This window comes from Aphidius gifuensis, linkage group LG5, assembly GCF_014905175.1.
Source record: "Aphidius gifuensis isolate YNYX2018 linkage group LG5, ASM1490517v1, whole genome shotgun sequence".
Lineage (NCBI taxonomy): Eukaryota > Metazoa > Arthropoda > Insecta > Hymenoptera > Braconidae > Aphidius > Aphidius gifuensis.
In genome coordinates this window covers 4,284,178-4,310,032 of record NC_057792.1, presented here as the reverse complement: position 1 = coordinate 4,310,032, position 25,855 = coordinate 4,284,178, and the positions used below count along the sequence as shown (strand labels likewise).

The 25,855-nt window shown below is 24.5% G+C and overlaps 7 protein-coding genes across 7 annotated transcripts; 4 read left to right on the top strand and 3 right to left on the bottom strand.

Moving 5' to 3' along the window:
- The first annotated feature begins 385 nt into the window (after window positions 1-385).
- LOC122856982 (oxidized low-density lipoprotein receptor 1) lies at window positions 386-1,950 on the top strand. The gene is made up of 5 exons (XM_044158924.1): window positions 386-998; window positions 1,063-1,167; window positions 1,233-1,524; window positions 1,592-1,765; window positions 1,837-1,950. Exons 1-4 carry the CDS (start codon window positions 704-706, stop codon window positions 1,740-1,742), a joined length of 843 nt encoding a protein of 280 aa, XP_044014859.1. The 5' UTR covers window positions 386-703; the 3' UTR covers window positions 1,743-1,765; window positions 1,837-1,950.
- Window positions 1,933-6,857, top strand: LOC122856980 (mediator of RNA polymerase II transcription subunit 23). Its single transcript, XM_044158921.1, has 2 exons — window positions 1,933-2,278; window positions 2,346-6,857. Exons 1-2 carry the CDS (start codon window positions 2,225-2,227, stop codon window positions 6,615-6,617), a joined length of 4,326 nt encoding a protein of 1,441 aa, XP_044014856.1. The 5' UTR covers window positions 1,933-2,224; the 3' UTR covers window positions 6,618-6,857.
- LOC122856981 (transmembrane channel-like protein 3) lies at window positions 6,852-10,834 on the bottom strand. The gene is made up of 11 exons (XM_044158923.1): window positions 10,625-10,834; window positions 10,274-10,529; window positions 9,769-10,199; window positions 9,099-9,694; window positions 8,233-8,333; window positions 8,050-8,158; window positions 7,778-7,964; window positions 7,523-7,702; window positions 7,333-7,453; window positions 7,120-7,267; window positions 6,852-7,057 (listed from the first exon to the last, which is right to left on the bottom strand). The coding sequence occupies exons 1-11, from the start codon at window positions 10,759-10,761 to the stop codon at window positions 6,888-6,890; spliced, it is 2,436 nt and encodes an 811-aa protein (XP_044014858.1). The 5' UTR covers window positions 10,762-10,834; the 3' UTR covers window positions 6,852-6,887.
- A 1,280-nt stretch (window positions 10,835-12,114) lies between these two features.
- LOC122856979 (serine/threonine-protein kinase Nek3-like) lies at window positions 12,115-13,502 on the bottom strand. Its single transcript, XM_044158920.1, has 4 exons — window positions 12,923-13,502; window positions 12,704-12,858; window positions 12,491-12,638; window positions 12,115-12,411 (listed from the first exon to the last, which is right to left on the bottom strand). The coding sequence occupies exons 1-4, from the start codon at window positions 13,229-13,231 to the stop codon at window positions 12,163-12,165; spliced, it is 861 nt and encodes a 286-aa protein (XP_044014855.1). The 5' UTR covers window positions 13,232-13,502; the 3' UTR covers window positions 12,115-12,162.
- Window positions 13,503-13,595: 93 nt separating this feature from the next.
- LOC122856246 (F-box/LRR-repeat protein 2-like) lies at window positions 13,596-15,770 on the bottom strand. The gene is made up of 6 exons (XM_044157938.1): window positions 15,223-15,770; window positions 14,909-15,154; window positions 14,405-14,835; window positions 14,097-14,341; window positions 13,673-13,793; window positions 13,596-13,619 (listed from the first exon to the last, which is right to left on the bottom strand). Exons 1-6 carry the CDS (start codon window positions 15,488-15,490, stop codon window positions 13,596-13,598), a joined length of 1,335 nt encoding a protein of 444 aa, XP_044013873.1. The 5' UTR covers window positions 15,491-15,770.
- Window positions 15,771-19,655: 3,885 nt separating this feature from the next.
- LOC122856978 (putative odorant receptor 92a) lies at window positions 19,656-21,588 on the top strand. The gene is made up of 8 exons (XM_044158919.1): window positions 19,656-19,920; window positions 20,114-20,230; window positions 20,290-20,683; window positions 20,749-20,820; window positions 20,890-21,001; window positions 21,098-21,205; window positions 21,285-21,452; window positions 21,529-21,588. The coding sequence occupies exons 1-8, from the start codon at window positions 19,656-19,658 to the stop codon at window positions 21,586-21,588; spliced, it is 1,296 nt and encodes a 431-aa protein (XP_044014854.1).
- A 1,272-nt stretch (window positions 21,589-22,860) lies between these two features.
- On the top strand, window positions 22,861-24,152 carry LOC122856245 (odorant receptor 9a-like). Its single transcript, XM_044157937.1, has 6 exons — window positions 22,861-23,129; window positions 23,432-23,543; window positions 23,646-23,753; window positions 23,827-23,871; window positions 23,902-24,006; window positions 24,093-24,152. The coding sequence occupies exons 1-6, from the start codon at window positions 22,861-22,863 to the stop codon at window positions 24,150-24,152; spliced, it is 699 nt and encodes a 232-aa protein (XP_044013872.1).
- Window positions 24,153-25,855: the final 1,703 nt, after the last annotated feature.

Sequence of the window (25,855 nt, the reverse complement as noted above, 5' to 3'; positions counted from 1 at the left end):
TCAACAAACGATATACTACCTCTCTTTTTGTCTTATGTATAAAGTAATATTGTGTCCTGCTTTTTGACTTATCTCTTATTTTTCGGCGGCGACATTTAAAAAGTCTTGTTTACATTTAACTACATGAAACAAACTTTACCGTCATTTGAACAATATAAATAATCAATTTAAGAATAATTTAAAAATATTAATTAATTTTTTTACAATTATCCATGTTTTTATTTATTGTTTTTTTTCTTCTAAAGAATGTTGATAAATTTTTATAGCCGTTATAATGACACACCTGCATATATATTTTTTTTGCATGAAAAAAAAAGAGAAATCTTGATGAAATGAATTTGCAATGAAAAAAAAAAAAATATGTTCTACTTTGACGAAGTAAAAGTTGACTTCCTCAGTTTTAAAACAATAGAAAATTTTATTTGATTATAGCTCTGTTTACAAAAAGTAAATGAAAAAAAAATATAAATATAAATTTATAATGTAACCGATGATGCGGAAGATGTATATAATAAAAATAATAATAAAAAAGACACACAAATAATGGAAATACCAATGTTAGGGGTCATATTCTGGGAAATATATTTTTGAAAGTGTTATAAGAGAAAGTGGAACCCGGCGTGCTTGAATGTGATGATGAGATTTCAGTTGAATTTTGTTCTCTTTATAAAGAAGACCAATTGTGTGTTTATATTATTCAAAAATGTTTATAAAAACATTAATTATATTTATGATAACACAAGTAATTTATTGTGACAATTTTTTTAAATTAAATACAACATTAAATAATTATTATTCAGATGATAATGATGAAATTATACAGCCAAGAATATGGAGTGAAGTTTTTGAAAATTGGATTGTTACACAAAATAATTATAATACAAATCATCGTGAGGCTAAAGTTATAAAATACAATGACAAAGTTGTTAATATATTGCAACAAGGAACAATGACTAATAATAAAAGAGAAGTATCAGAAACAGATTTATATTTACTCGGTAAATATATATTTGAATATAAGAAACATTTATCGAAATTTTAATTGATTGTTTTTAATTTTAGGAGCTATTGAAAAATTAGTTTATCGAGTAGAAACACTGGAGCAACGATTACGTAGATCAGAAGAACTTTTGTATTATCTTATTTCTGGAAACACAACATTACAAGGTATATATTTAATTATGATAATTTAAATAATTGATTTGCAATTAAATTTAATTATTTATCAATAGATCCTTGTCCAAAAAATTATACGAAAATTGGAAAACAGTGTTATCATTTTGGAGGTCGCGAGTATGATTGGAAATCTTCGGCAAGTCTTTGTCGTAGTGTCGGTGGTGATTTGATAGAATTTGAAAATGTTGAAGAAACAGAAAAAATTAAATCTTATTTAAAAGGAGAAACAAATATTAAAAATCGTGATTTTTGGACTGGAGGATTAAATCCTGGTTTACTTTGGATATGGGCCAGTAGTGCAAAACCTGTTTATGAAGATGAAACTCATAATATCAATGGAAATGGAAGGTAAAAAAAAATAAATTATAAAATTCAATTTAATAATTAAAAAATTGTGTGTTTTTTTTTTTTTAAGGTGTCTTAAATTTCGATATAGTTTGGCATCAAAAGCTTACTTTTTCGAAGGAGAAGAATGTGTTAAAAAATTAAATTATATATGTAAACATTCAAAGAAAAATTCAGCTGATAAAGTCAAGGCTATTCAACGCTCAATCAATAATAGATAATTTTGTTTTTCAATATGAATAAAGTACAGTGATTTTTATAATTTGAATTTATTTTTATTTATTTATTATTTGCAAAATGTTTTTTAATTTTTAGCGCCAATTGTATCGCTGTTGATAACAAAATTTAGAGACATCTTTTGTGTAAATTTTAAAACTATTATGTTATGACGCGAACAAAATGTCACACACTGACACACAAAACAGGGAGAGAGAGAGAGCTGAGAGATTAAAAAATAATAGAATACAATGGCTATAAATAATCACCGGTGTTTTTTTGCTCATTATTAAAATTGTTACTTGTGTTTTTAATAAATTTGCAATAATTATATTTATTATCTTGACTAATTATTATTTGTATTTTTTAAAAATTGATTATTATTATGATAATTTTTTATAAATAAAAATATAAACAATGAATTAAATAATAATAAATAAATAAATCATTTTATTTGTTTATTTAAAAAAAAAAAAAACTAATCAAAATGAGTGGAGAATCACAATTAACAGTTGTTTCAAATATTGTCAATGACATTTTGGTGAGTAAAATATAAATTTTAGTTATTGATGTAATAAATTAATGTTTAATTTTTTTAATGATAATAGAAAGTTGAAGCAATAGAAGAAGCATTCAGTTGTGTATTGGTACATAATTTGGATATTGATGCAGAAAAAATAAAATCATGGCAAGCAGAATTAAATAATGCTGTATCACGTTTACCACCAGATCAACAAGAACCAGCTGTTAAACAATTTTTAATAATGGCAGCTGGTATGACAAATAATAAACGTCTTAAACTTCTACTTGGTTTATTAGAAAATATTGTTGTTAATAATATATTACCAGCAAAAATGATTTGTGAATCAATTTTTGCTTGTGATAAATTAACATATGATTTACCAGATTTTTGGATTGAATGTTTTAATTTAATACGTAAAATAATTGGTGGTGTTGATTATAAAGGAGTTAGAGAAATAATGAGATATTGTATTGATAAAGCAACAACATTACCAAAAAAATTAAATGCATCAGTACAACCACAGCTTAAAGTACTTGAAAATGTATTTGATTATATATTTGATAGAAATGCATGTTTATTACCAAGTATTTTTATTATAAATGAATTATGTAAAGAGCAAGATTATGAAGCTAAAAACATATGGCCACATTGGAAACTTGGTAATTTAATGTCAAATTTTATTGAATCTTATCGTCCAGTTGCACAAATGGTATCAATTATTGGTCATTCAAAAATGATACCAGTTGTTGAACATACTGGTTATGCTGATTATTTAATGAATCCATGGATATTAGATCCAATAACATTAAAATTTATATTAAAAGGTAATTTACCATATAATAATGATATATTAAAACCTCAAACTGAATTATTACGTTATGTATTGGAACAACCATACAGTCGTGATATGGTATCATCAATGCTTGGTTTTCAAAAACAAAAACAACAAAGATGTGCTGCACTTGAAGAACAAATGGTTGAACTTGTTATAATGGCAATGGAAAGATCAGAAAAAGATGCAACAATTGGACAAGTTGTTAATAATAATAGTAGTAATAAAAGTAATAATAGTAGTGGAAGTGGAAGTGGTAGTAGTAATAGTAATAGTAATAATAATGGTACTAGTAATAATAGTACTAATCAACAACAACAACAACAACAACAACAAAATAATAGTGGTGGTAATAGTGGTGGTGGTGCTGGTGTACAACAAACAAGTAGTGTACAATCAACAAATGAAATAAATGATAATTTTGATAATAATATTGGTGCAGTTGCAAATAATTGGGTATGGTTACATTTATCATCACAATTAATATATTTTGTATTTCTTCAATATGTATGTTTTCCAACTATGGTTGTATCAATACATGAAAAATTATCAGCACGTGATTTACGAAAAGGTAGAGATCATTTAATGTGGGTATTATTACAATTTATATCTGGTAGTATACAACGTAATCCAGTTGAAAATTTTTTACCAGTATTTAAACTTTATGATCTTCTTTATCCTGAAAAAGAACCATTACCAGTACCAGATGTTAATAATCCAATGTGTACACATCAAATGGCTATAACATCAATATGGATACATTTATTAAAAAAAGCACATGCTGAACATTTTAATATACATAGACCAATACCACTTGCATTAAAAGCACATCATGAATTTTTACAACATCTTGCTATGCCAACAACATCATTATGTATGGGTTCTGATTATCGTATTGCATTATTATGTAATGCATATTCAACATATCAAGAATTTTTTAGTCGTCCAATGGCAATACTTGTTGATACTGTTGGTGGTTCACAAAAAAATCATCAACCACAACAACCATTACCACCAAATTTACAAAATAATGCAGCACTTGCTACTGGACCAATAACACCATTATCAATGTCAATACTTGATTCATTAACAGTACATTCAAAAATGAGTTTAATACATAGTATTGTAACACATGTTATTAAATTAGCACAATCAAAAAGTAATATGCCATTAGCACCAGCATTAGTTGAAACATATAGTAGATTATTAGTATATACAGAAATTGAAAGTCTTGGAATAAAAGGTTTTATAAGTAAATTATTACCAACTGTATTTAAATCACATGCATGGGGTACATTATATACATTACTTGATATGTTTAGTTATCGTATGCATCATATACAACCACATTATCGTGTACAAATATTATCACATTTACATAGTCTTGCTGCTGTACCACAAACAAATCAAACACAATTACATTTATGTGTTGAAAGTACAGCATTAAGAATGATAACTGGTCTTGGTTCAGCTGAAGTTAAACCACAATTATCAAGATTTATTATTGGTATATCTGAACCAAAAACACTTGTATCATCTGAATCAGAAGAATTAAATAGAGCACTTGTATTAACACTTGCTAGATCAATGCATATTACAAGTACTGGTGCTGATTCATTAAATGGTACATGGTGTAAAGAATTATTAAATACAATTATGCAAAATACACCACATTCATGGGCAAATCATACATTACAATGTTTTCCACATGTATTAAGTGAATTTTTTCAACAAAATAGTATACCACGTGAAAATAAACAACAAATTAAAAAAGCTGTTGAAGAAGAATATAGAAATTGGGCATCAATGAGTAATGAAAATGATATTATTGCACATTTTTCAGTACCAAATACACCACCATTATTTTTATGTTTATTATGGAAAATGATATTAGAAACAGATCGTATTAGTCCAATAGCATATAAAATATTAGAAAGAATTGGTGCAAGAGCATTATCAGCACATTTAAGAAAATTTTGTGATTATGTTGTATTTGAATTTGCAAATAGTGTTGGTGGACAACATGTTAATAAATGTGTTGATACTATTAATCATATGATATGGAAATATAATATTGTTACAATTGATAGATTAGTATTATGTCTTGCATTACGTTCACAAGAGGGTAATGAAGCACAAGTATGTTTTTTTATAATACAATTATTATTATTAAAAGCACCAGAATTTAGAAATCGTGTACAAGAATTTGTTAAAGAAAATTCACCTGAACATTGGAAACAATCAAATTGGCATGAAAAACATTTAGCATTTCATCGTAAATTTCCTGAAACATTTGCACCAGAAGGTATTATGGATCAAACAAGTGGTGGTCCAAGTCAATATCAAAATTTACCAGTATATTTTGGTAATGTTTGTTTAAGATTTTTACCAGTATTTGATATTGTTGTACATCGTTATCTTGAAATACCACCAGTTATTAAAAGTTTAGAAATTTTACTTGAACATCTTGGTTGTTTATATAAATTTCATGATCGTCCAGTAACATATTTATACAATACATTACATTATTATGAAAGAAAATTATGTGATAGACCACAATTAAAAAGACGTCTTGTTGCTGCTGTATTAGGATCATTACGTGAAATACGTGCACCAGCATGGGCATTATCAGAACCATTTCTTCATTATATGGCTAGATCACCAGATGAAGCTGTATCATGGCAACCAGAACTTGGTTATTATATTAGACTTGTACGTCGTATGGTTGAAACAATGACTGGTACACCACATTTTCCATCAGTTGATTGGAGATTTAATGAATTTCCAAATCCATCTGCACATGCATTATATGTTACTTGTGTTGAATTAATGGCTGCACCAGTTGCACCAAATTTAGTTGCAAATTCATTAATTGATGTTGTTGCTGTTGGTTATACTGTTATACCACCAAAAGATACACATTTATGGATTAATTGTGTTGGTTTATTAATGGCTGCATTACCAGAATGTTATTGGACAGCATTTTATGATCGTATTGTTGATACAATTAAAAGTCCTGGTTTAATTAAATGGCAATATAATAATTTAACACCATTTCAATTATTTAATTTTGATACAACTCATAATTGTTTAATTGAAAATAAATATTCATATATGCTTGCAATTGCACATTCAATTTGGCATCATGCTGGTGCTGGACAAATAACAACAATGCCACAATTTATAAAAGATAGATTAGAATCAATTGTTACAAGTGAAGAACAACTTATATTTGTTTGTCATTTATTTGGACCAATACTTTCTAGATTAAATATTGAGAGACAACGAGGTATTGTTGAACTTTCAGGTAGTTTATATCAAATGTTGGAACAAGTTGATAAAAATCAAACAACACTTAAATATATGGATCCAATTTGTGATTTATTATATCATATTAAATACATGTTTGTTGGAGACATGATGAAGACTGACGGAGAATCCATCATCAGAAAACTCAGACCAGCATTACAAATGCGTTTACGATTTATTATACATTTAAATATTGAAGAAATTCAATCGAGTTAAGCCTCTTTTTTTCATTTCTTGAAATTATGATTTATTTTTTAAACTTCAGAAAAATAATATGTTTATTTTTATCCAATGATTTATTTAAAATATTCAAGAATCAACTTTTCATTTTTTTTTTTAAATATTATTATTATTGGTTGTCATTTTTTTCTTCGACATCAAAGTAAATTTTTGGTATATTTGTTTCTCTTAAAAAGAAAATAATATATCTTTATAAAATAAATTTTTATATACATATAATTAAATTGGTATTTATATTTTTTTACTTTACGTTTTTGTATCTTCAGTGTTGCCAAAAAAAATTTGTCCGTCATCTTGTATAACTGGTGAAAGTGATGGTGGTTCAGGAGCTTGTAATAAACTTGGATCCACTTCAGATGTAGAATTTAATCGTTCAATAGCACGTTGACGTCTTTCTTGAAGAACATTTCCAACATCTGATGATATATTTTTGAAAAAAATTAATCAAAATAAATTACAATATAAATATATACATTACTTTTTGAAATTTCAATTGAAGCTGATGTTGGTGATGTTGATATAATTTTTTTCCATTTTAAAAATGGTGTATCTACTGATTGTCCACGTTTTGATGCAATTTTAAACATTTTACGTCTCTCCTCAGTTCTTTCATGTCGTAATTGTATCTGTTAATAATATTTATTTTATTTAGAATGATTATTAATAATAAATAAATAAATATATAATTAACCTTGAGATCATTGTTTGCTTCACGAAGAGAACCAGCAAGTGAAACCATATAATAAATAATAAGAGCCATAAGAACAATAAGAGGAATAACAATACCAGGTGACGCAATATAATCAAGACTCCTGTTAAAATAACATTAATAATGTTTAATTATTTTTAAAGTTAAAATTATCATTTATTAAATAACAAACCTGCGAATTTTTTCAGGTAAAGCATCTTTTAAACTTTCTGTTGCTATGTGATATATTCTATGATAGCCAGAAAATGGACCACAGTGCCATGATGGCTCAATCCATGTTAATGCATAACCAACAGGAATAACACATAGAAAAAGCATTGTTAAAAGTAGAGCTAAATAAAAATTATTTGATCTAGAAAAATATAACAAAATACAAATGAGATATTAACACTTATCATATAATAGTGTAATTTTATTTTTTGAGTACCTTGAAGCTCGAAAAATAATTTCATGTGGTACATTACATGTTAATACAGCCCAAGATCTTAAATACATAAGTATACCAAGTTTAATAACATTTAAAAGTGTTAATCCAGGACTAAAAAACATTCCCATCCAAACCATTCCTTGATTATTAACCAAATGTAAAATATTTTCAGCTATTTTAAAATCTCCTTAATTTTTTAATAAAATTAAAAATTAATTATAAATGTCAAGTATATAAAATATATAAATAATAATAACTATATTTTGACAAACCATATTGAGGAAATTGTTTTTCAAGATCGAAACACCACCAGGAATTTGTATATCTAACAAAAAGTGCTCGAAAAAAATCCATTCCAAGTGTTGCAACAATTGTCAACATCTGTTGAAAATAGAAAATTGTAAATTAATTTATTAATTACTGTTAATTAATCATTTAAAAACTGTAGTAATTACCAAATCCATTACAGTTAATTTTGCTAATTCTTGGCCAAACATTGTTTCCCAGCATAAACGACGAAGATTTCTTCTTGTTGTCATATTTAATCTTTTAATTGCTGATAAACTAACTAAAATAAAAAATAAAATATTAAGCAAAATAAATAAATAAATAAACAATAAAAATTTATTACCTGCTTTTGAATATTTTTTACTTGAATCATGACAAACATCGCAGACTGTAATAAGACACTTGGTAGAATTTTTATTATCTTTTTTAATAACACTTGTATTTTTTTTCTGTTTTTTTTTTATACTTTCAACTTTTTGTGTTGGTTTTGTTGTGGTTTCCATTGAAACATCATCATTATCATCATTTAATTCTTCAATTAAAGTTGAAAAACTTGGTTCAGTTATCCAATAATTATCAGTAAAATTTGTCATTGTATCATTGTCAATTGTTGTTGATGATTCATCATCATTTCCATAAGTTATATTTTCAGTATCATAATTATCATAATTAAAATTCTGCTCATCATTTTCAGAGTATCCCTCCCAAGTGATTCTATCATCAAAACGTGGAATTGATGGTGTCAGTAAAGACACTGGAATTGTTTCAGAATAATTAAAAATACTTGAAGATTCAAAGCTGTTAAAACTATCAAGGCCCATTTGAAGTTCATCAGGTGCATCATTAATTCTTGATTCAATATAATTATTTTGATTTGTTGTTGTCAGAGAAGTTGGTAATGTTACCAATGCCAAAGTAGTAATTGTTGTTATTAAATTTTTTTTTGTTGTTGTTGATGGTAATGCAGTTGTATAATTAGCATTAACATGACTTTTATAATTAATTAATTCACTACAATAAATTAATATATTACGACAATTTGAAGAATTAAAATATTTCATAGTAAATAAATTTTTTGATGATAATTTTGGTTTAAGAGATTGTAGCTCTTCTTCCATATCATGAATTTTTCCAAATAATGCAAATATTAATGAGTATAAATTTAGTAAATTAAGTATCATTATTCTACCAAGTTGAAGACGTAGTGTTTTTCTTGGATGATAATTTTCAAATATACCAAGTATTTCAAAAAATATTGGAAATATATATGATATTAATGACAAAACAATTGTTATTGCATTTTGTTTCCACCAATTATTTGTTTCAGCTTCAAATTCAGCACTATTATTAACAATTTTAACAACAGCCCAAACAGAAAATGCTAATAATAAAATAACTGTTAAATTAACTAAAACTCTAACTGTACGAATTTTCCATTGACCAAGTTTTTTTTCTTTTTCAGCTTCTTCAAGAAGTGATTCTTTAAAACCAAGTACAATACTTGCTATTTTATTATGTGCTGTTTCTGAATTACCAATCATAAAATCCCATCCAGTAAATAATTTCCATGAAAATGCACATTCATCTTCTTTTTCTGATAATTTACTCATTCTTGAATTTTTAGCCATTCTAAAAAAAATATAATAATTAATCAATGATAATTATACTTTCTATTTATTTACAAAATATAATTGATTACTTACTTTCTTAATATTGCAACAAAACTATAAACATAAACTACCAACATAACAATAAAATAAGCAAGTGGTAATCTATATCCACCTTTAATTGGTTCCCAATTTGTATACCATCCATAAAAAAATGCTGAATGTTTTATAATTCCTTCAAATTCCCAAAGTGTTAAAAAATTTTTTGATTTTGTTATTTCATTTGGTAATAATATTTTTCTATCACCAGTTAATTTTTTATCACCAGTTAGTATTATTTCTGGTGTTACAATTAATGATATTAATATTATTGCAATAACAAGATTTATCCAAAATAACCAACGTAAAAATACAAAATATGATGCAACTGCTGAGCCAAAATGTGATTCAATTTCTTTTATTCTTACTTCCCATGGTATAACCAATATTTGTAAATTAACAATTTCACGTTTAAAATATTTCCATTTCTAAATTTTAAATAAAAAATAAATTAATATTGTATTTAATATAAAAAAAGATAAATCAAATTTAAATAACTTACATTTGTTAAATAAATTGATACTTGTGTTAAAATATCCTTGGTACTTTTACTTTGAGCAAGACGTTCTTGAAGTGCACCCTCATGTTTTCTTACATATGATTTAGCTTGTTTAACAAGTTTTATTTTTTTTCTCAATGGCCAAGGTTGATGTTTTGTTGCACCCAATACTTCTTTATGAAGTTTTAATTTTTCAAATACTTGTTGTTCTTTTGTATTCAGTATATCAACATCATCTTGTTCCATTGAAATTGCTGTACTTTAATTTTCATTAAAAAAAAAAGTTATATTTTGATATAAAATATAAAATAACAAAAACAACTAGTTGTATATTATAATTTATTATTAACTTACTCTCCAGAACTTGTTGTAAAAACTGATGATCGTCTTCTTGGATGACTAGAAAATGAATCCATTCTTTCATTAAATGTTGATGATCCACGTTTTTTTCTTTTACTTGATCTTCGTGTTGATGATTTTCTCTGCATCATTGCTGACACTGAAGTTGAGTAGTCATCCTCATCATCATCATCATCACCACCACCACCATCATCACTTTTATTTTTATCAACACTCTTTGGTTCATCAATAATAGTATTCAATTTATCTCCTTCATTATCATTATCATTGTCTGTTGTTATTTTTAATGACAATTGTGATTTTTTCATTGTTCCAGTTGATTTTTTTAAATCTTCGGTCAATTTATCATCAGTATTATTTATATATTCATCACTCAAATTAAATGTAACTGATGGTCGATTAAGCTCCTTGTTATATTAAACACAAAATAAGTATATATAATTTTTTTTTCAAATAAATAATCAGAAATAAATAAAAAGTAAAAATTAACACTCGATGAATGAACTTAACAAACTTTGTTGTTAGTTGTGATACTAGTAAACTGATTGTAACTCTGGCACTCCTAAATGAAAAATAATTTTTTTCAATCTCAAGTGCACGTGTTTTGACCACACCTGGTATACATTTGCCCAATCATGTAGCTTAATAACTTTACTGCGTGACAAAAGACATTACTAAAAATTTAGGGATGATCACGAGTAAAAAAAATCACCTCATCGACTTATCTTGTAATAATAATAGTCCTCAAAAAATGATTTTTTTTTTTTCTTTTTTTATTAGAGTACTGTGAATCACGCGATGATCATCACAATGAAATCACAAGTGACCTTGTTTTTTTAGCCCCAAATGTATAATTTTTAATGAATTTTTTTAAAATAATTGGATATAAATAAAAAAATAAAAAACAAAGTGATAAAATAATATTTAAAAATTTAAAATTACATGTATATTTAAATATTACATACTTGATTTTGATACAAAGAATTGTTGAAAGAACGACTTCGTGATCGTTGATTTGTTTCAATTCTCAGAATTCCCATTGACCCTGATACCTCTTGTAATTGATGGTCTTGATTTTCCCTACTTGGAATCACTCTTTTTAATTTACTATCCATATTGAAAATATAACTAACAAAAAATTTCGTGATGGATGCTTAATAATCAGGTGTTAATCCAAATAATTTCTAGTATTGTTTAGCATGACTGGTTTATCTTGAATGCATCAAACAAAACGACGCCGGCGTCGTTAAATCCTAATAGCCACACCTTGTGTTAAAAAAAAAAAACAACTATCCTGGTGACCATCATGTCTGTGTCACACCCTTTGAGGTGTACTTGTTTTTAATTCGACCTAGATCAGGACGAGATTATCGATCAAAAATTAACTACATTGTCTTACTTTTAAATATATAATTATTAAAATAATAAAGTGTTTATTAATATTTAACGAATCATTGTAAAAAATAGATATTTAAAAATTAAAAAATTACAATTTGAAGCAAAAATAATAAATAAATAAATAAATATATAAATTAAATTTTTTTGTTATTGGAAATGACTCCAAAAATTAATTCTTTTTGATGTCCTTCCAGTGTTTTATAAAATTTTTCAATTGAGCTTAGTACAGCAGAGTTTAGCACAAGTTGACTAGCACTTGGACGATTTGTTGGTGATCTTTGAAGCATTGAATATACAATATTTTGTATTTCACAAGAAATTTTATCAGAGTCTAAAAGTCTGACAATTCCTCGACTAATTTGATTCATCATCATCAAATGATCCTACAACAATTAAATAAAATAGTTAAATGATAAAATTGCAGTTTATTTATTAATTATTAATTGTAAAAAAAAATCATACTCGAGTTGAGAAAGGAAATTTTTTTGTCAACATCTCATACAAAATAATTCCAGTACTCCAAATATCAGCTTTGTAATCGTACATTTGATTTGACAAAACTTCTGGTGCCATATAAATTTTTGTTCCAATTTTTGTCACTGCATTATCACTGAAATATTTAATTTAAATAATTTATAATATTTATAAAATTTGATTGTTAAAAATTTAACTTACTGTGCAATATTTTTGGCAATACCAAAATCAGCAATTTTAACAATGCAATTTGAAGCAAGAACAATATTAGCTGGCTTAAGATCACGATGAAGTACTTTTTGTTTGTGAATATGATGAACTCCAAGTATTATTTGAGAAAAAAAATACATGGCTGACTGAAAAATAAATTTAAAATAATTTTTTTAATAATATATTTATAATTACAAGATCAAGACTTACTTGTTCACTAAATGGTCGATCACGACGTTCAAGAATTTCTCGGAGGTTTCCTCCACATGCGTACTCCATGATAATGTATGATTTATTTTTTTCTACCCAACTTCCATAATACGATACAACATTTGGATGTGACATTTTTTTTAATTGTTCAACTTCATTACGAACAATATCATATGATTTTGATCCATATTGCACTTTAATAACAAAGTCTTTATTCACAGACTTTTTTTCAACAAGATAAACACTTCCAAATCCACCTTCTCCTAATTTTTTTTTATAAATATATTGATTTTTTAATTGGCTACCCATTATTAATATTATTTATTTTATTTACAATTAAATTACAAAATTATTATTTTAACAAATTTAAACGATTTATTAATCAATAAAATTTTTGGTATATGATTGAGACGCACACACACACAGAGACACCTGCTCTTTTGAAGAAAATAAATAGTTGAAATACCAGTTTATTTTGACTATATTTAGAATTAATACAAGAGAAAAAAAAAAGAAAAGAAAATTCTATTGTATATGAAAAAGTAAACAAAAATATTAAAACTTTATTTAACTGATAAAATTTATAAAATTAATATTATAATTTAAACAAACAAATTTATAATTTTATGGTAAACTTAAAATTTTTAAAAATGATGATGTGTTTATTGAATCATCAATTTTTTTCAACATTGTTAAGCTTATAACAAGTTGTAAAACAACATTATTTTTGCGTAATTTTGTCTGTTCAACAGCACAATGAATTGATTTATCAGTAACACCAGTCTCATCAACTCTTAAATCTTCAAGATTATGACAATTTTGAATGACAAACATGATACCACAATCAGTAATATTTGTACATCTTGAACATCTTAAAATTTTTAAATTATAAAATCCAATTAACATAAAATCAGTGGCATTGTCTAGTCGTGTTATTACAAGTTTTTCTAATTTATTTAATCTGTTAATTTCATCAAGAACAGATCCAGGTATACTTGAACATGCAGCAATATTTAAACATTTTAAATTTTTACAATTTTCAATAATTCCAGTTAAAACATTTTCATTAACATTTTGTAAATATTGAAGATACAAGCTTTCTAAATTAATTAATTTTTTAATATTAATCAGAGCATTATTAGAAATTCCTAAACATGCACTTAAATTTAAATACTTGATATTTTTACATTCATCAGTAATATGAACAAGTGCTTCGCTCGTACAACCCATAACAAAATCTAAATTTAAATGTTTTAAATTAATTAAATTTGATAATAATGGCAAGCCTGATTTCAAAACAGATTTTTCAAAATCAATATATATTATTGTTTTTTTAAGTGAAATTTTTTGCATCAAATCAAGACCAAATTCACAATGTTGCAATGAAATTAAACGTATTGCATTAAAATGTTCAAAAGCCTGTTGAAAAAAAAAGTTTACATTTAATTATGTTTTTTTATTGTTAGAACAGATGAAACTTACTGATGAAAATTTGTGAGATATTTGTAACACATTACAAGCTGAATGAAAAAAAATTTCTTCAATGCCTTCTGGAATACTGTCCAGAATATGAGTAATATGATCATTTGTGTTAAAACGATCACGATTATCTTCAATTTTAATTACTTTTAATTTAGCCATTCTTGAAAAAACACGTGTAAAATTATTTTCATTAATTGTTTTAAATTTTAATTCAAGCCGAACAAGATTATGACAATTATCAGCAATTATTTTAATAATACTAGAATCACAATTTTTTGAAAGTACCAAATGATTAAGATGATGACCACAACGATTAATTATTTTTTCAATATGTAATTGTTTTAATAAATTACAATTTTTGTACAGATTATCAATGTACTTTTTTGTATCTTGCCATGCTAATTGTACAACAAGTTTCCATCGTTGACATACTAAAAAAACAAAACAATAAAATTTAATTAATTCATGATATTGTTGAAAAAATAAAATATCAAAATTATATACCTTGTTCTATGTAAAATAATTCAATCGTTGGTAGATATAAAAATATTTTTGCAAGACAATCATTATCAAGATTATTTATCAAATCTTGTTTAATCACTGGCTCAATTATTTCTTCATTTCTTTGACATAATTTTTTTCTGATTGCATTGTCATGAGATTCATTACGAGGACGTTTATTTAATTGACTTTTTTCTTTGATATAATCAGTGTTTTTATTTTCTTCAACTGCAGGTATTTTTGATTCATCTAAAAATAATAATTAGGCAAATAATTAATCAAGTGTTTTTTTTTTTTTGTGTTTGTATAAAATTTACCTGATGATTTAATGGTTTCACACACAACAGTACGTTTATCTTGATGATTTTTATGATTATTGATATTGTAAAAAGATTTACTTATTTTGTAAATACATGGATTACAAATCATTGGTATTTTTTTAACTGATTTTATTATTTTAATTCTTTTACAAACTTCAACCATTTTTAATAGTCCTGAATCTCTCCATTTTTTACCGTCATCAGTTACAAATAACGATGTTAAATGGAATGTTTTAGTTGAGCAAATACTGCATGTATCTACCATTTTAAATAAAAGTTAATATTATTTATCAAATAAATTTAATATATTTTTGTTTATCATCATAACTCTGCAGATTACAAAAATAATCAAATATTTTCTTTTTTGTCACAATTAATTTATTGCGTAAATAAATTGACTAGCAACTTGGACACATATATATTATTATGAAAATTATTAATTAATTAAAGACACTTTATGACTATTATATATTCAATTTTATTAATTTTAAAAGAAATTAATTTTTATTATTTTTACAACGTTTTATAATGTTCGAAGTGAACGTTGAGAATGATAAAATAATACTGAGGGATACGCATGTTCAATGTTTGTTTGATGACAAAAATAATATGAATTTATGAATAAATAATAAAGGAAAAAAAAATAGGGAGAAAATTTATTTGTTATAAAAGAAAAAATAAAATACGTAGGTAACGCGAAGCGTCCCACCTTCGTAATATTTTATTTTATTTTAAAATATGTTTCTTTTTTCTAATTTTAAAATTTTTCATGTAAAATAAAAAGAATAAAATATTGTATATACATGTATAATAATAAAAAATTCATATGTCACATGTTCAAAAGGGAGAATTTATTACGATTAATTTTTTTTCCACGAATAAAAATAAGTTGTAAGGGAAAAACTTTTATATAATATTAAATATTCCGATTGACCATGTGAGTTTTTTTTAAAAATGTATATTCGATAATAAAAATGTCATCGTGAAAATTATACCCTTCATTTTATATTGAGAATATTATTTTTATATTTTAAAATAATCGAATGTGAAAAAAGACACATGGAAGATAAATTTAAAATAAATACACTGTCAAGAAAAAATAAAAAAAAGAACTATGTCAATCAGAATTTAAAATTTTTATTCTTTGAAAATTAAATTAAATTCTAACAATATATTATGTACAGAAAAACTGTACGATGGATTTTTCTTTTAGTATGAAAAGTGATTCTACAAAGTGAGAAGATAATAAAAATAAAAAATAAAAACACATTGATTCTATATACATTATCGAAAATGGTAGAGTTTAAAGAACATATAAAAAAAGAAGACTTGTTTAAGTTTGAGACATATATAACTCGTTTGTTTAGTATTCTTTGTTTTATGAAAATTTCACCGAGTTATAGTGAATTATCATTTATTAAAAAATTATGCAGTACTTGTTTTGTCATAATTTCTCTTGGTTTTGCCACATCAGGATGTATTTTACAAATAGTGAGCTTTAAGGATGTTCATGATATGCCTTCATTCTCACAACGTGTAATAGAATTATGTTTCTTAGGTACGTAACTTTAATTTAATTTAATTCCATTAATTTAGAATCAAGTTTAATTATTTTTTAATGAGAAAAAAAAATACACACTGATGATAATAATTAAAAAATTGATAACACAAAATATTATAGAAACTATTAAATGATTATTATAATTTTTTTAAAATTAATAATAACAGTTTCTTTTTTAAATAATTGATGTAGGTCTCGGAACTTATAAATGGTACCATTGTATACTAAAATTTGATGGACTCAAAGAACTCATTAAGCTATTAAATATTTGTCACCAAATGGGTTACAAAATCGATGACAGTGATAAAGGTAAAAATTATCAGAAAATAAAGAAAAAAAAAATTAATGAAATTAATAACAAAATTTTAGATTATAAAATTTATCATCGAGAAATATTGTATGCTAAAAAATCATCAGAATATTTTATGATTTTGTGGTATGTCTTTGTGATAGCTGCTATATCACAATGGTGTTTGACACCATTGACAAGTGATTTTTATAACAATAAAGATATTGATAAAAATAATGAAAATATAAGTTTATCAAGAAGTTATCCAAACGGTGCTACAATTCCAATTGAAATAGATACTCTAACTAAATATCTATTAATATTTTTGTATCAATCTTTGGGTATACTTTTTTCAGCAATAGGAATGAGTTCTTGTGATATACTTTTAGTTAGTCTTATGATGTATATTTGTGCTCATTTAAAATATTTAAATAGTCGTCTTATTGATGAAAATAATATTCAATCAATTCTCAGGTAAAAATTTTTATAATAAATTATATTTAGTATTAAAAATATTAAATTAAATCTACAGAGCTAAATCATTGAAATAATATATAAATAAAAATTTTCTATTCTTGTTTATAATAATGAATAATTTTTAATTTAACAGATCGAAAAATCCAAGTGAAAAATTAAAAGAAAAGTTGAAAAATTGTGTTATTTATCATGATCAAATTTTAAAGTAATTTAATTTAATAAAAGTATTAATAAATAAATTTAATATAACTGATATTGATTAATTATTTTTTAGGGTACATGAAAATTATTTGAGCTATTCAAATGGTGCAATGTTTGCACAGTGTATTCAGAATATTATTGCATTGTGTTTGGTGTCATTACAAGCATCAACAATGCATTATTCTGTATGTATTTTAAATTAATATTTTATCTATTTTAAAAATAAACCTGGTAAACAATATAATAATAATATTATGTTTTTTTTTCTTTTAATTTTTAGCCAGGTATCGATTTTATTGTTGCATTTACGAGTATGATTGAATATTCAATGGGTATATCTTTCGAATTATTTGCATTTTGTTATTATGGCACGAAACTTGAAGAATTGGTTTGTTAAATTATAGTAAAAATAATTATTTTTTTGAATGAAAAACATGTATTATTATCAACAGGGACATGAAGTAAGTGATTCATTTTTTTTTTCAAATTGGGATAAATTAAAAATTGATAAAAAGTGCCAAGATATTCAAGATAAAATTCAAAATATAATAAAACTTGGAATAATGCGTGCACAAAAGCCGATAATTATAACTGGAGGTCCATTTTATATTCTAAATTTGGAAACTTTTAAAACGGTTATTATTTGAAAAAAAATATTCAAATGACTTTGAAACAATTTAACTTACTTGATTTAATTAATTGATTGTTTTTGATTATAGTTGGCTTATATGTCCATTTCGAATGCTATTGTACTTCGACAAATGGCAGATGGATAAATTAATATTACGATTAAAATAATTTAAAATAAATAAATATATAAAGTTTAATATTAAATTGATTATATATTATTTTTTCTGCACCATTTTTTTACACGAAATAAATTACAGTTATAAAAAAAAGATAAAAAATTGTGTTATTGTGGTGATTGAAATTGTAAGAACCAACTTTACACTGAGAATGAAAAAATAATACTGAGGCATATGCATGTACAATGTTTCCTTGATGACAAAAAATAATATATATATATATTTATAAATAAATAATGAAGCAAAAAATAAAAATACAAATGTCGAATATTATAAAAGAGAAAAAAAAAATTTTTATTTCGTTTATACTTTGTAAGAGAACAACAAAGTAAGTTTGTTACTTGGAAATAATTTTCTTTTCTTTTCATTTTCAATTTTTATATAATAATAAAAAAAAAAATGAAATATCTATTGTATATTGATAAAAAATTCATATGTCACCTCAAAGAGAGAGAGAGACTTTTTTGTGAGGAAACTTATTGTCGAAAAAAAAAATATTAAATATTCCGTTTAAATGTTTGAGTTTTTATTTTTTACTTTAAAATGTTACTTTTTTTTTTGATCAATTTTTATATAAAAATACAAAGAATAAAAAAATATTTATTATTAATAATAATAAAAAAATTTACATGTGACATGTTTCAAAGGGAGGCTTCTATATTACGGATACCCTATTTTTCCGGGAATATATAAAAATAAAATATCGAACATTGGTAGAAAATTTTATTTTATATAATATTAAATATTCCGATTGACCATGTGTTTAAAATGTACATTCGATACTAAAAATGTCATCGTGAAAATGCACCCCTCACATCATAAGGAACATTATTTTTATATTTTAAAAAATCGAATGTGAAAAGATACACATGTTGAAAAAAAAATTTAAAATAAATACATTGTAAGAATATAAAAAAAAAAAACTACGTCAATCAGAATTTAAAATTTTTATTCTTCGAAAATAAAATTATATTCCAACAATATATTATGTACGTATAGATAAAAAAAATATCACTTGGATTTTTAAGTAATGTGCAAAGTAAGAAGACAATAAAAATAAAAAATCGAAACACATTGGCTCTGTACATCATCGAAAATGGTAGAATTTAAAGAACATATAAAAAAAGAAGACTTGTTTAAATTCGAGACATATTTAAGTCGTTTGTTTAGTATTCTTTGTTTTATGAAAATTTCACCGAGTTATAGTGAATTATCATTTATTAAAAAATTATGCAGTACTTGTTTTGTCATAATTTCTCTTGGTTGTGCCACATCAGGATGTATTTTACAAATAGTGAGCTTTAAGGATGTTCGTGATATGCCTTCATTCTCACAACGTGTAATAGAATTATGTTTCATAGGTACGTAACTTTAATTTAATTTAATTTCATTAATTTAGAATCAAGTTTAATTATTTTTTAATGAAAAAAAAATACACACTAATGATAATAATTAAAAAATTAATAACACAAAATATTATAGAAACTATTAAATGATTATTATAATTTTTTTAAAATTAATAATAACAGTTTCTGTTTTAAATAATTGATCTAGGTCTCGGAACTTATAAATGGTATCATTGTATTCTCAAGTTTGACAGTCTCAAAGAAATCATTGAGCTATTAAATAATTGTCATCAAGTGGGTTATCTAATCAATAACAACGATAAAGGTATAATAATTTTTAACTAATGATAATTAAAAATGATGGAATTAATTTTAATATTTTAGAATATAAAATTTATCATCAAGAAATGTTAGATGCTAAAAAAGCATCAGAATATTTTATGATAGTTTGGTTTCCATTTACGATACTTGGAGTAGTACAGTGGTGTCTAACACCATTGACAAGTGATTTTTATATCAATAAAGATATTGATAGAAATAATAAAAATATGACTTTATTAAGAAGTTATCCAAATGGTGCAACATTTCCAATTGAAATAGATACTCTAACTAAATATCTATTAATGTTTTTGTTTCAATCTTTAGGCATACTTTTTTCAGCTATCGGAATGAGTGGATGTGATGTTATTTTAATCAGTATTATTATGTATATTTGTGCTCATTTAAGATATTTAAATAATTGTCTTATTGATGAAAATAATATACAATTAATTCTCAAGTAAAAATTTTTATATTAACATTTTTATTATTGTTTAAAATAATTAATAATTTTTAATTTTACAGATCAAAAAATCCAAGTGAAAAATTGAAAGAAAAGTTGAAAAATTGTGTCATTTTTCATGATCAAATTTTAAAGTAATTTAATTTAATAAAAGTGTTGATAAATAAATTTAATATAACTGATATTGATTAATTATTTTTTAGGGTACATGAAAATTATTTGAGCTATTCAAATGGTGCAATGTTTGCGCAGTGTATTGAGAATATAATTTCATTGTGTCTGGTGTCATTACAAGCATCAACAATGCATTATTCTGTATGAATTTTAAATTAATATTTTATCTATTTTAAAAAGAAACCTGGTAAACAATATAATAATAATATTATGTTTTTTTTTTCTTTTAATTTTTAGCCAGGTATTGATTTTATTGTTGCATTTACGAGTATGATTGAATATTCCATGGGCATATTTATCGAATTATTTGCATTTTGTTATTATGGAACAAAACTTGAAGAATTGGTTTGTTAAATTATATAATAAAAATAATGGTTTTCTTAAATAAAAAACATATATTATTAAAATAATTTATTATCAACAGGGACATGAAGTAAGTGACTCGTTTTTTTCATCCAATTGGGAAAAATGCAATGACAAAATTCAAATAAAAATTCAAAATATTTTGAAACTTGGAATAATGCGTTCACAAAAGCCTATTATAATAACCGGTGGCCCGTTTTATATTTTTAATTTGGAAACTTTTAAAAAGGTTAGTATTAAAAATATTTAAATAGCTTCAACATAAATTAGCACACTTAATTAAATTAATTTTAATTCTTTTATAGCTGGCATATATGTCTATTTCAAATTCAGTTGTCTTACGACAATTACAAACGACTGATTGAATTGATTCAAAATAAATTGTGTATTTAATTAAATTAATGGAAATGTTAAGCTAAAAATTATTTTGTCAATTCTTGTAAATCGATATTAAAATATTATATGAGCATATTTTTAGTTTTTAATTTTTGTTGTTTATTTATAGAGAAAACAAAACTAAAAAAACTTTTTATCGAAATTTTTATCTATATTTTTAATGGTTTCAATTTTTTTTCACTAAGAAATTAAATCACTTTGATTGAACTATTTTTTTCTTTTTATTTCACGACTTGAAAGAGAACCCAACTGATAATTTATTTTCTTTTATTTCCTCTATCAAACGAAAAAAAAATAAAAGTATTATTGATTATTTGATTATTGGGAAACTTTCTAGTAAAAAAAAACTCGCGTGATATGAAATTTTTTCTTTTATAACTTCTAAAGGAATAATAAATTTAAAAAAAAAAAAAAACAGTTTTACTTTTCAAAAAAAAATTACTACTATGTAATTTCCGAAATAAGAAACAGCTGTTCTCTGTTGGAGTTAAGAAAAAAACACTTTGATATAAGACAATGAAAAAAGTCTATTACCCATGCGTGTAAAAAAATATATTTTCAGAAGAGAAACCACTGTGCAAAAGTTAACTTAACGTCCTTGCAATTGGAATTAAAATTTTCTAGTCTCAAAAAATTATTATTTTATAAATAATGACTCATAAAAATAATAGAAAAAATATAGAAAATCAAGATCCATTTGATTTTGATATATCTAAAACTCGATTATTTAATATTTTTAGTTTTATAAAATTTTCACCCAGCCATTTCGAAAAATCATTCATCACAAAATTATGTAGTTATTGTTTTGTCATATTTTTTTTAACATTTAATTTTTTACTAGTTCTTGGACAAATAATAAGTTGTAAAAACATTCATGATTTACCATCATTATCAGCCTATATACCCGACTTGTGTTTCAATGGTAAAAATATAATAAACAAATATTAAATAAAAATAATAAAATTTATAGAATAAAAAAAAATAATATTTTAATTTTCTAATAGCCGTCGCTTTGTACAAATGGATTCATTGTTTATTAAGTTTAAATGGACTAAAAAGAGTAATTAAATTACTTCAAGTTTGTTACAAATCAAGCTTCAAAATTTATATTAATTACAAAGGTATTTATTTATTTTATCTATAGAAAAAAAAAAAAAAACTTGACATCAAATATAATTTCAGATAATAAAGTTAATGAATGTATAAAAGATTCAGAAATTTTTTTCATTTTTTGGCAATTAATGGTTGTTGGAGGTTCAGTACATTGGTGTCTTGGTCCACTTATTAGTGATGCATATAAAAATTTTATTATTAATGATAATAATAATGAAAATATTAGTCTATCAAGAAGTTATCCATCAGTTATGGTGGCTCCATTTGAAATAACGAATAAATGGAGATACATAGCACTATATTTATTTGAAACATTTGGCATACTGAGTAGTGGAATTGGATTAAGTTGTTGTGATATTTTATTCGTCACAATTTTAATACATATTCGTGGTCATTTGTCATATTTGAATGAATGCATCCTTGATAAAAATGATATTGAATCAATTCTCAAGTAAATTTTATTCTATAATAATTATATTTCTATATAACTTTTGTTTTAATTTTATTAATGATATATTTCAATGAATTTAATAGATCAAACAATCCAAGCAAAAAGTTTAAGGAAAAATTGATAAACTGTATTATTTATCATGGAAAAATTTTAAAGTAATTCAAATAATTTTTAATTATTCATAACTGATTAATTGATTAAATTTTTATAATCAATTGTTAATTATTTTTTATGAAATTGTTTTTTAGATTACATGAAGCTTATGAAGACTATTCAAATGGCGCAATGTTTGCTCAGTGTATTGAAAATGTTGTTGCTTTGTGTATTGTTTCTTTACAAGTATCAATACTACCTTTTACGGTAATATTAAATTATTTTTGATATTTATATTCAACAACAAGTTTCAAAATAGAAAACTTTTAATTTTAATTATTGAACAGTAATTTTGTTTTTTTTTTACAGACAAATCTTGATTCTATTCTTGAATTATCAAGTATAATTGAGTATACAATAGGAATTGCTCTTGAATTATTTGTATACTGTTATTTGGGAACACAAATTGAAGAATTGGTTAGTTTATTTATTTTGAAACTTATAGTTTTTTTTAGTATGATAGTATTGTATAAATTTAATTCAATTAAAGGGACTCGAAGTTGGTGACTCATTATTTTCATCAAACTGGGAACAATTAGTGAATATTGATGATAAAAAACAAAATTTTGAAATTTATAAAATTTTAACATTCACAATTATGCGGACACAAGAACCAATTTTAATTACTGGTGGTCCTTTTTATATTATGAATTTAGCAACATTCAAAAATGTGAGTTTTCACATAATAAAGTTAAAACTAAAAGAAAAAAAAATTATAGTAATAATCTAATAATCATGTCTTTTTTTGCTTTCAAGCTTGTGTACTTGTCGATTTCAAACTCTGTTGTTCTTCGTCAACTACAAATAGGAAATTAAAAAATAAGATTCATGTTTCCCTGATAACTTTAAATTTTTGCTGTTAATTTTCTATGAAAAAAATTAAAATTCCTAACAGGATAACTTAATGAGCAAACAGGATTTTAATGTTTAGAAAAATTTACCTCTTTTAATTATAAGCCCTTGATAATTTTAGATTTTCGCTGTATAATTTCTAGAAAAAAAATTGAATTTCTATCAAGATAATATAATAAGCAAAAAGGTAATTATTTATAGTAAAAATTTTTAATATACGGGTGGAAAATAAAATAGATGTTAAAAACAAAAAATTTCCATGACTCTTACAGTCTTACGGTCTTGAATATTATTAAATTACAAATTAATTATTAATTATTTTCTACGTGTCTTTTCCCAGTCACCCAAGAGGTAAGACATTGACTCGTTTTTTTTTTAAAAAAGTGGTTTCTCCAGTAGACCTAATCCACTACGCTTTTCGCACGTTATCTAGCTGCAGCTATAAAATTATTTCGATGCACGGATTTAAATGTTTCGATTTCGCTCGCATAACAGTACTGTTCAGTCGACGCAATTGTAAAAAAAAAATAAACGAAAAAAGGCTTGATTCACGTATGCCACTATCACTCGCTGTGATAGGACATTTTAAGGGTTAATTCACTATGCCACTATCACTCGATGTGATAGGACATTTTAAGGTTTGATTCACTATGCCACTATCACTTGCTTTGATAGGACATTTTAGGGTTTGATTCACTATGCCACTATCACTTGCTGTGATAGGACATTTCTGAGCTTAGTTCCACTTAATTCACTATGCCATTATCACTCGTTGTGATAAGGCATTTCTACAAGCTTGATTCACTGTATGTCATTATACAAAACTCGTTGCTGATTCTAAATATGTGATCCTTTTGTATCCGAAATATGATCCTCAAGAAACAGCAGATGACAAAGCCTTGAAAATCCTGAAACAAATAAAATCAGCTTCGAAATATTAAAATCGTGTCAAACAATAAAAAACTTGAAACAATTGAAATCCTGAAAAACAAAATCCTGAAATATTATTAATACATTATTTGGAAAAGTGCGTAAAATATCAAATAAAAAAATCTTACATATTAACATACATCGCGATTGGAAAAGGGTGATAATTTATCTATTATAAATTATCACGATAGATAATAATAAATCCTAATCACCCCCGTCTACTCTGTTTGAGGAAGACAGGGTCAATTCATTTTGACTTTCATACTACCGACATTTAATTTGCCATAAAAATTAAATATAAATTATGAAAAAAATCAGTCAAAATAAATCTAAACAACAAATCAAATAATATATAATTTGGAACGACAAGAAGCTTCAAAAAAATATAGCATACATTTTTTTGTAACTTCAAGGATATTAAAGCACTTTTCTGGGATAGGTTAATAATTACAACTAGTCAGTTTCGATCTAGAGGAACTTACCTTATTACAGCAACCAGCAAAATTCTCAAAGGTAGTCCAGGTAGTCTCCAATAATCCAATTAAATCCTCTCAGCTAAGCCATGTAGAAATCGTCAAAGTGGACCCCAATAATCCAATAAAATTCCTTTCAGCTAAGCCATGTAGAAATCGTCAAGGTGGACTCCAATAATCCAATAAAATTCCTCTCAGCAAAGCCATGTAGAAAACGTCAAGGTAGTCTCCAATAGTTCAATAAAATTCTCTCAGCAAAGCCAT

Excerpts from the sequence above, each read along its gene's own strand:
- LOC122856979 (XM_044158920.1), bottom strand. The coding sequence starts at position 13,231 with ATGGGTAGCCAATTAAAAAATCAATATATTTATAAAAAAAAATTAGGA. Across the intron at positions 12,639-12,703 it reads ATTGCCAAAAATATTGCACA|TGATAATGCAGTGACAAAAA; the intron begins GTAAGTTAAATT and ends TAAATATTTCAG. Across the intron at positions 12,412-12,490 it reads AATTTCCTTTCTCAACTCGA|GATCATTTGATGATGATGAA; the intron begins GTATGATTTTTT and ends TAATTGTTGTAG.
- LOC122856982 (XM_044158924.1), top strand. The coding sequence starts at position 704 with ATGTTTATAAAAACATTAATTATATTTATGATAACACAAGTAATTTAT. Across the intron at positions 999-1,062 it reads AACAGATTTATATTTACTCG|GAGCTATTGAAAAATTAGTT; the intron begins GTAAATATATAT and ends TTTTAATTTTAG. Across the intron at positions 1,525-1,591 it reads AATATCAATGGAAATGGAAG|GTGTCTTAAATTTCGATATA; the intron begins GTAAAAAAAAAT and ends TTTTTTTTTAAG.
- LOC122856978 (XM_044158919.1), top strand. The coding sequence starts at position 19,656 with ATGGTAGAATTTAAAGAACATATAAAAAAAGAAGACTTGTTTAAATTC. Across the intron at positions 20,231-20,289 it reads AATCAATAACAACGATAAAG|AATATAAAATTTATCATCAA; the intron begins GTATAATAATTT and ends TTAATATTTTAG. Across the intron at positions 21,206-21,284 it reads GAACAAAACTTGAAGAATTG|GGACATGAAGTAAGTGACTC; the intron begins GTTTGTTAAATT and ends TATTATCAACAG.
- LOC122856980 (XM_044158921.1), top strand. The coding sequence starts at position 2,225 with ATGAGTGGAGAATCACAATTAACAGTTGTTTCAAATATTGTCAATGAC. Across the intron at positions 2,279-2,345 it reads ATATTGTCAATGACATTTTG|AAAGTTGAAGCAATAGAAGA; the intron begins GTGAGTAAAATA and ends TAATGATAATAG.
- LOC122856245 (XM_044157937.1), top strand. The coding sequence starts at position 22,861 with ATGGTTGTTGGAGGTTCAGTACATTGGTGTCTTGGTCCACTTATTAGT. Across the intron at positions 23,754-23,826 it reads GAACACAAATTGAAGAATTG|GGACTCGAAGTTGGTGACTC; the intron begins GTTAGTTTATTT and ends ATTCAATTAAAG. Across the intron at positions 24,007-24,092 it reads ATTTAGCAACATTCAAAAAT|CTTGTGTACTTGTCGATTTC; the intron begins GTGAGTTTTCAC and ends TTTGCTTTCAAG.
- LOC122856246 (XM_044157938.1), bottom strand. The coding sequence starts at position 15,490 with ATGGTAGATACATGCAGTATTTGCTCAACTAAAACATTCCATTTAACA. Across the intron at positions 15,155-15,222 it reads TGAAACCATTAAATCATCAG|ATGAATCAAAAATACCTGCA; the intron begins GTAAATTTTATA and ends TATTATTTTTAG. Across the intron at positions 13,794-14,096 it reads GATGAATGTAAAAATATCAA|ATGTTCAAGATGTACAAATA; the intron begins GTATTTAAATTT and ends AAAAATTTTAAG.
- LOC122856981 (XM_044158923.1), bottom strand. The coding sequence starts at position 10,761 with ATGATGCAGAGAAAATCATCAACACGAAGATCAAGTAAAAGAAAAAAA. Across the intron at positions 10,200-10,273 it reads TATCAATTTATTTAACAAAT|AAATGGAAATATTTTAAACG; the intron begins GTAAGTTATTTA and ends TTTAAAATTTAG. Across the intron at positions 8,334-9,098 it reads TTTTAATTCTTCAAATTGTC|CAATTAAAAGATTAAATATG; the intron begins GTAATATATTAA and ends TTAGTTTATCAG.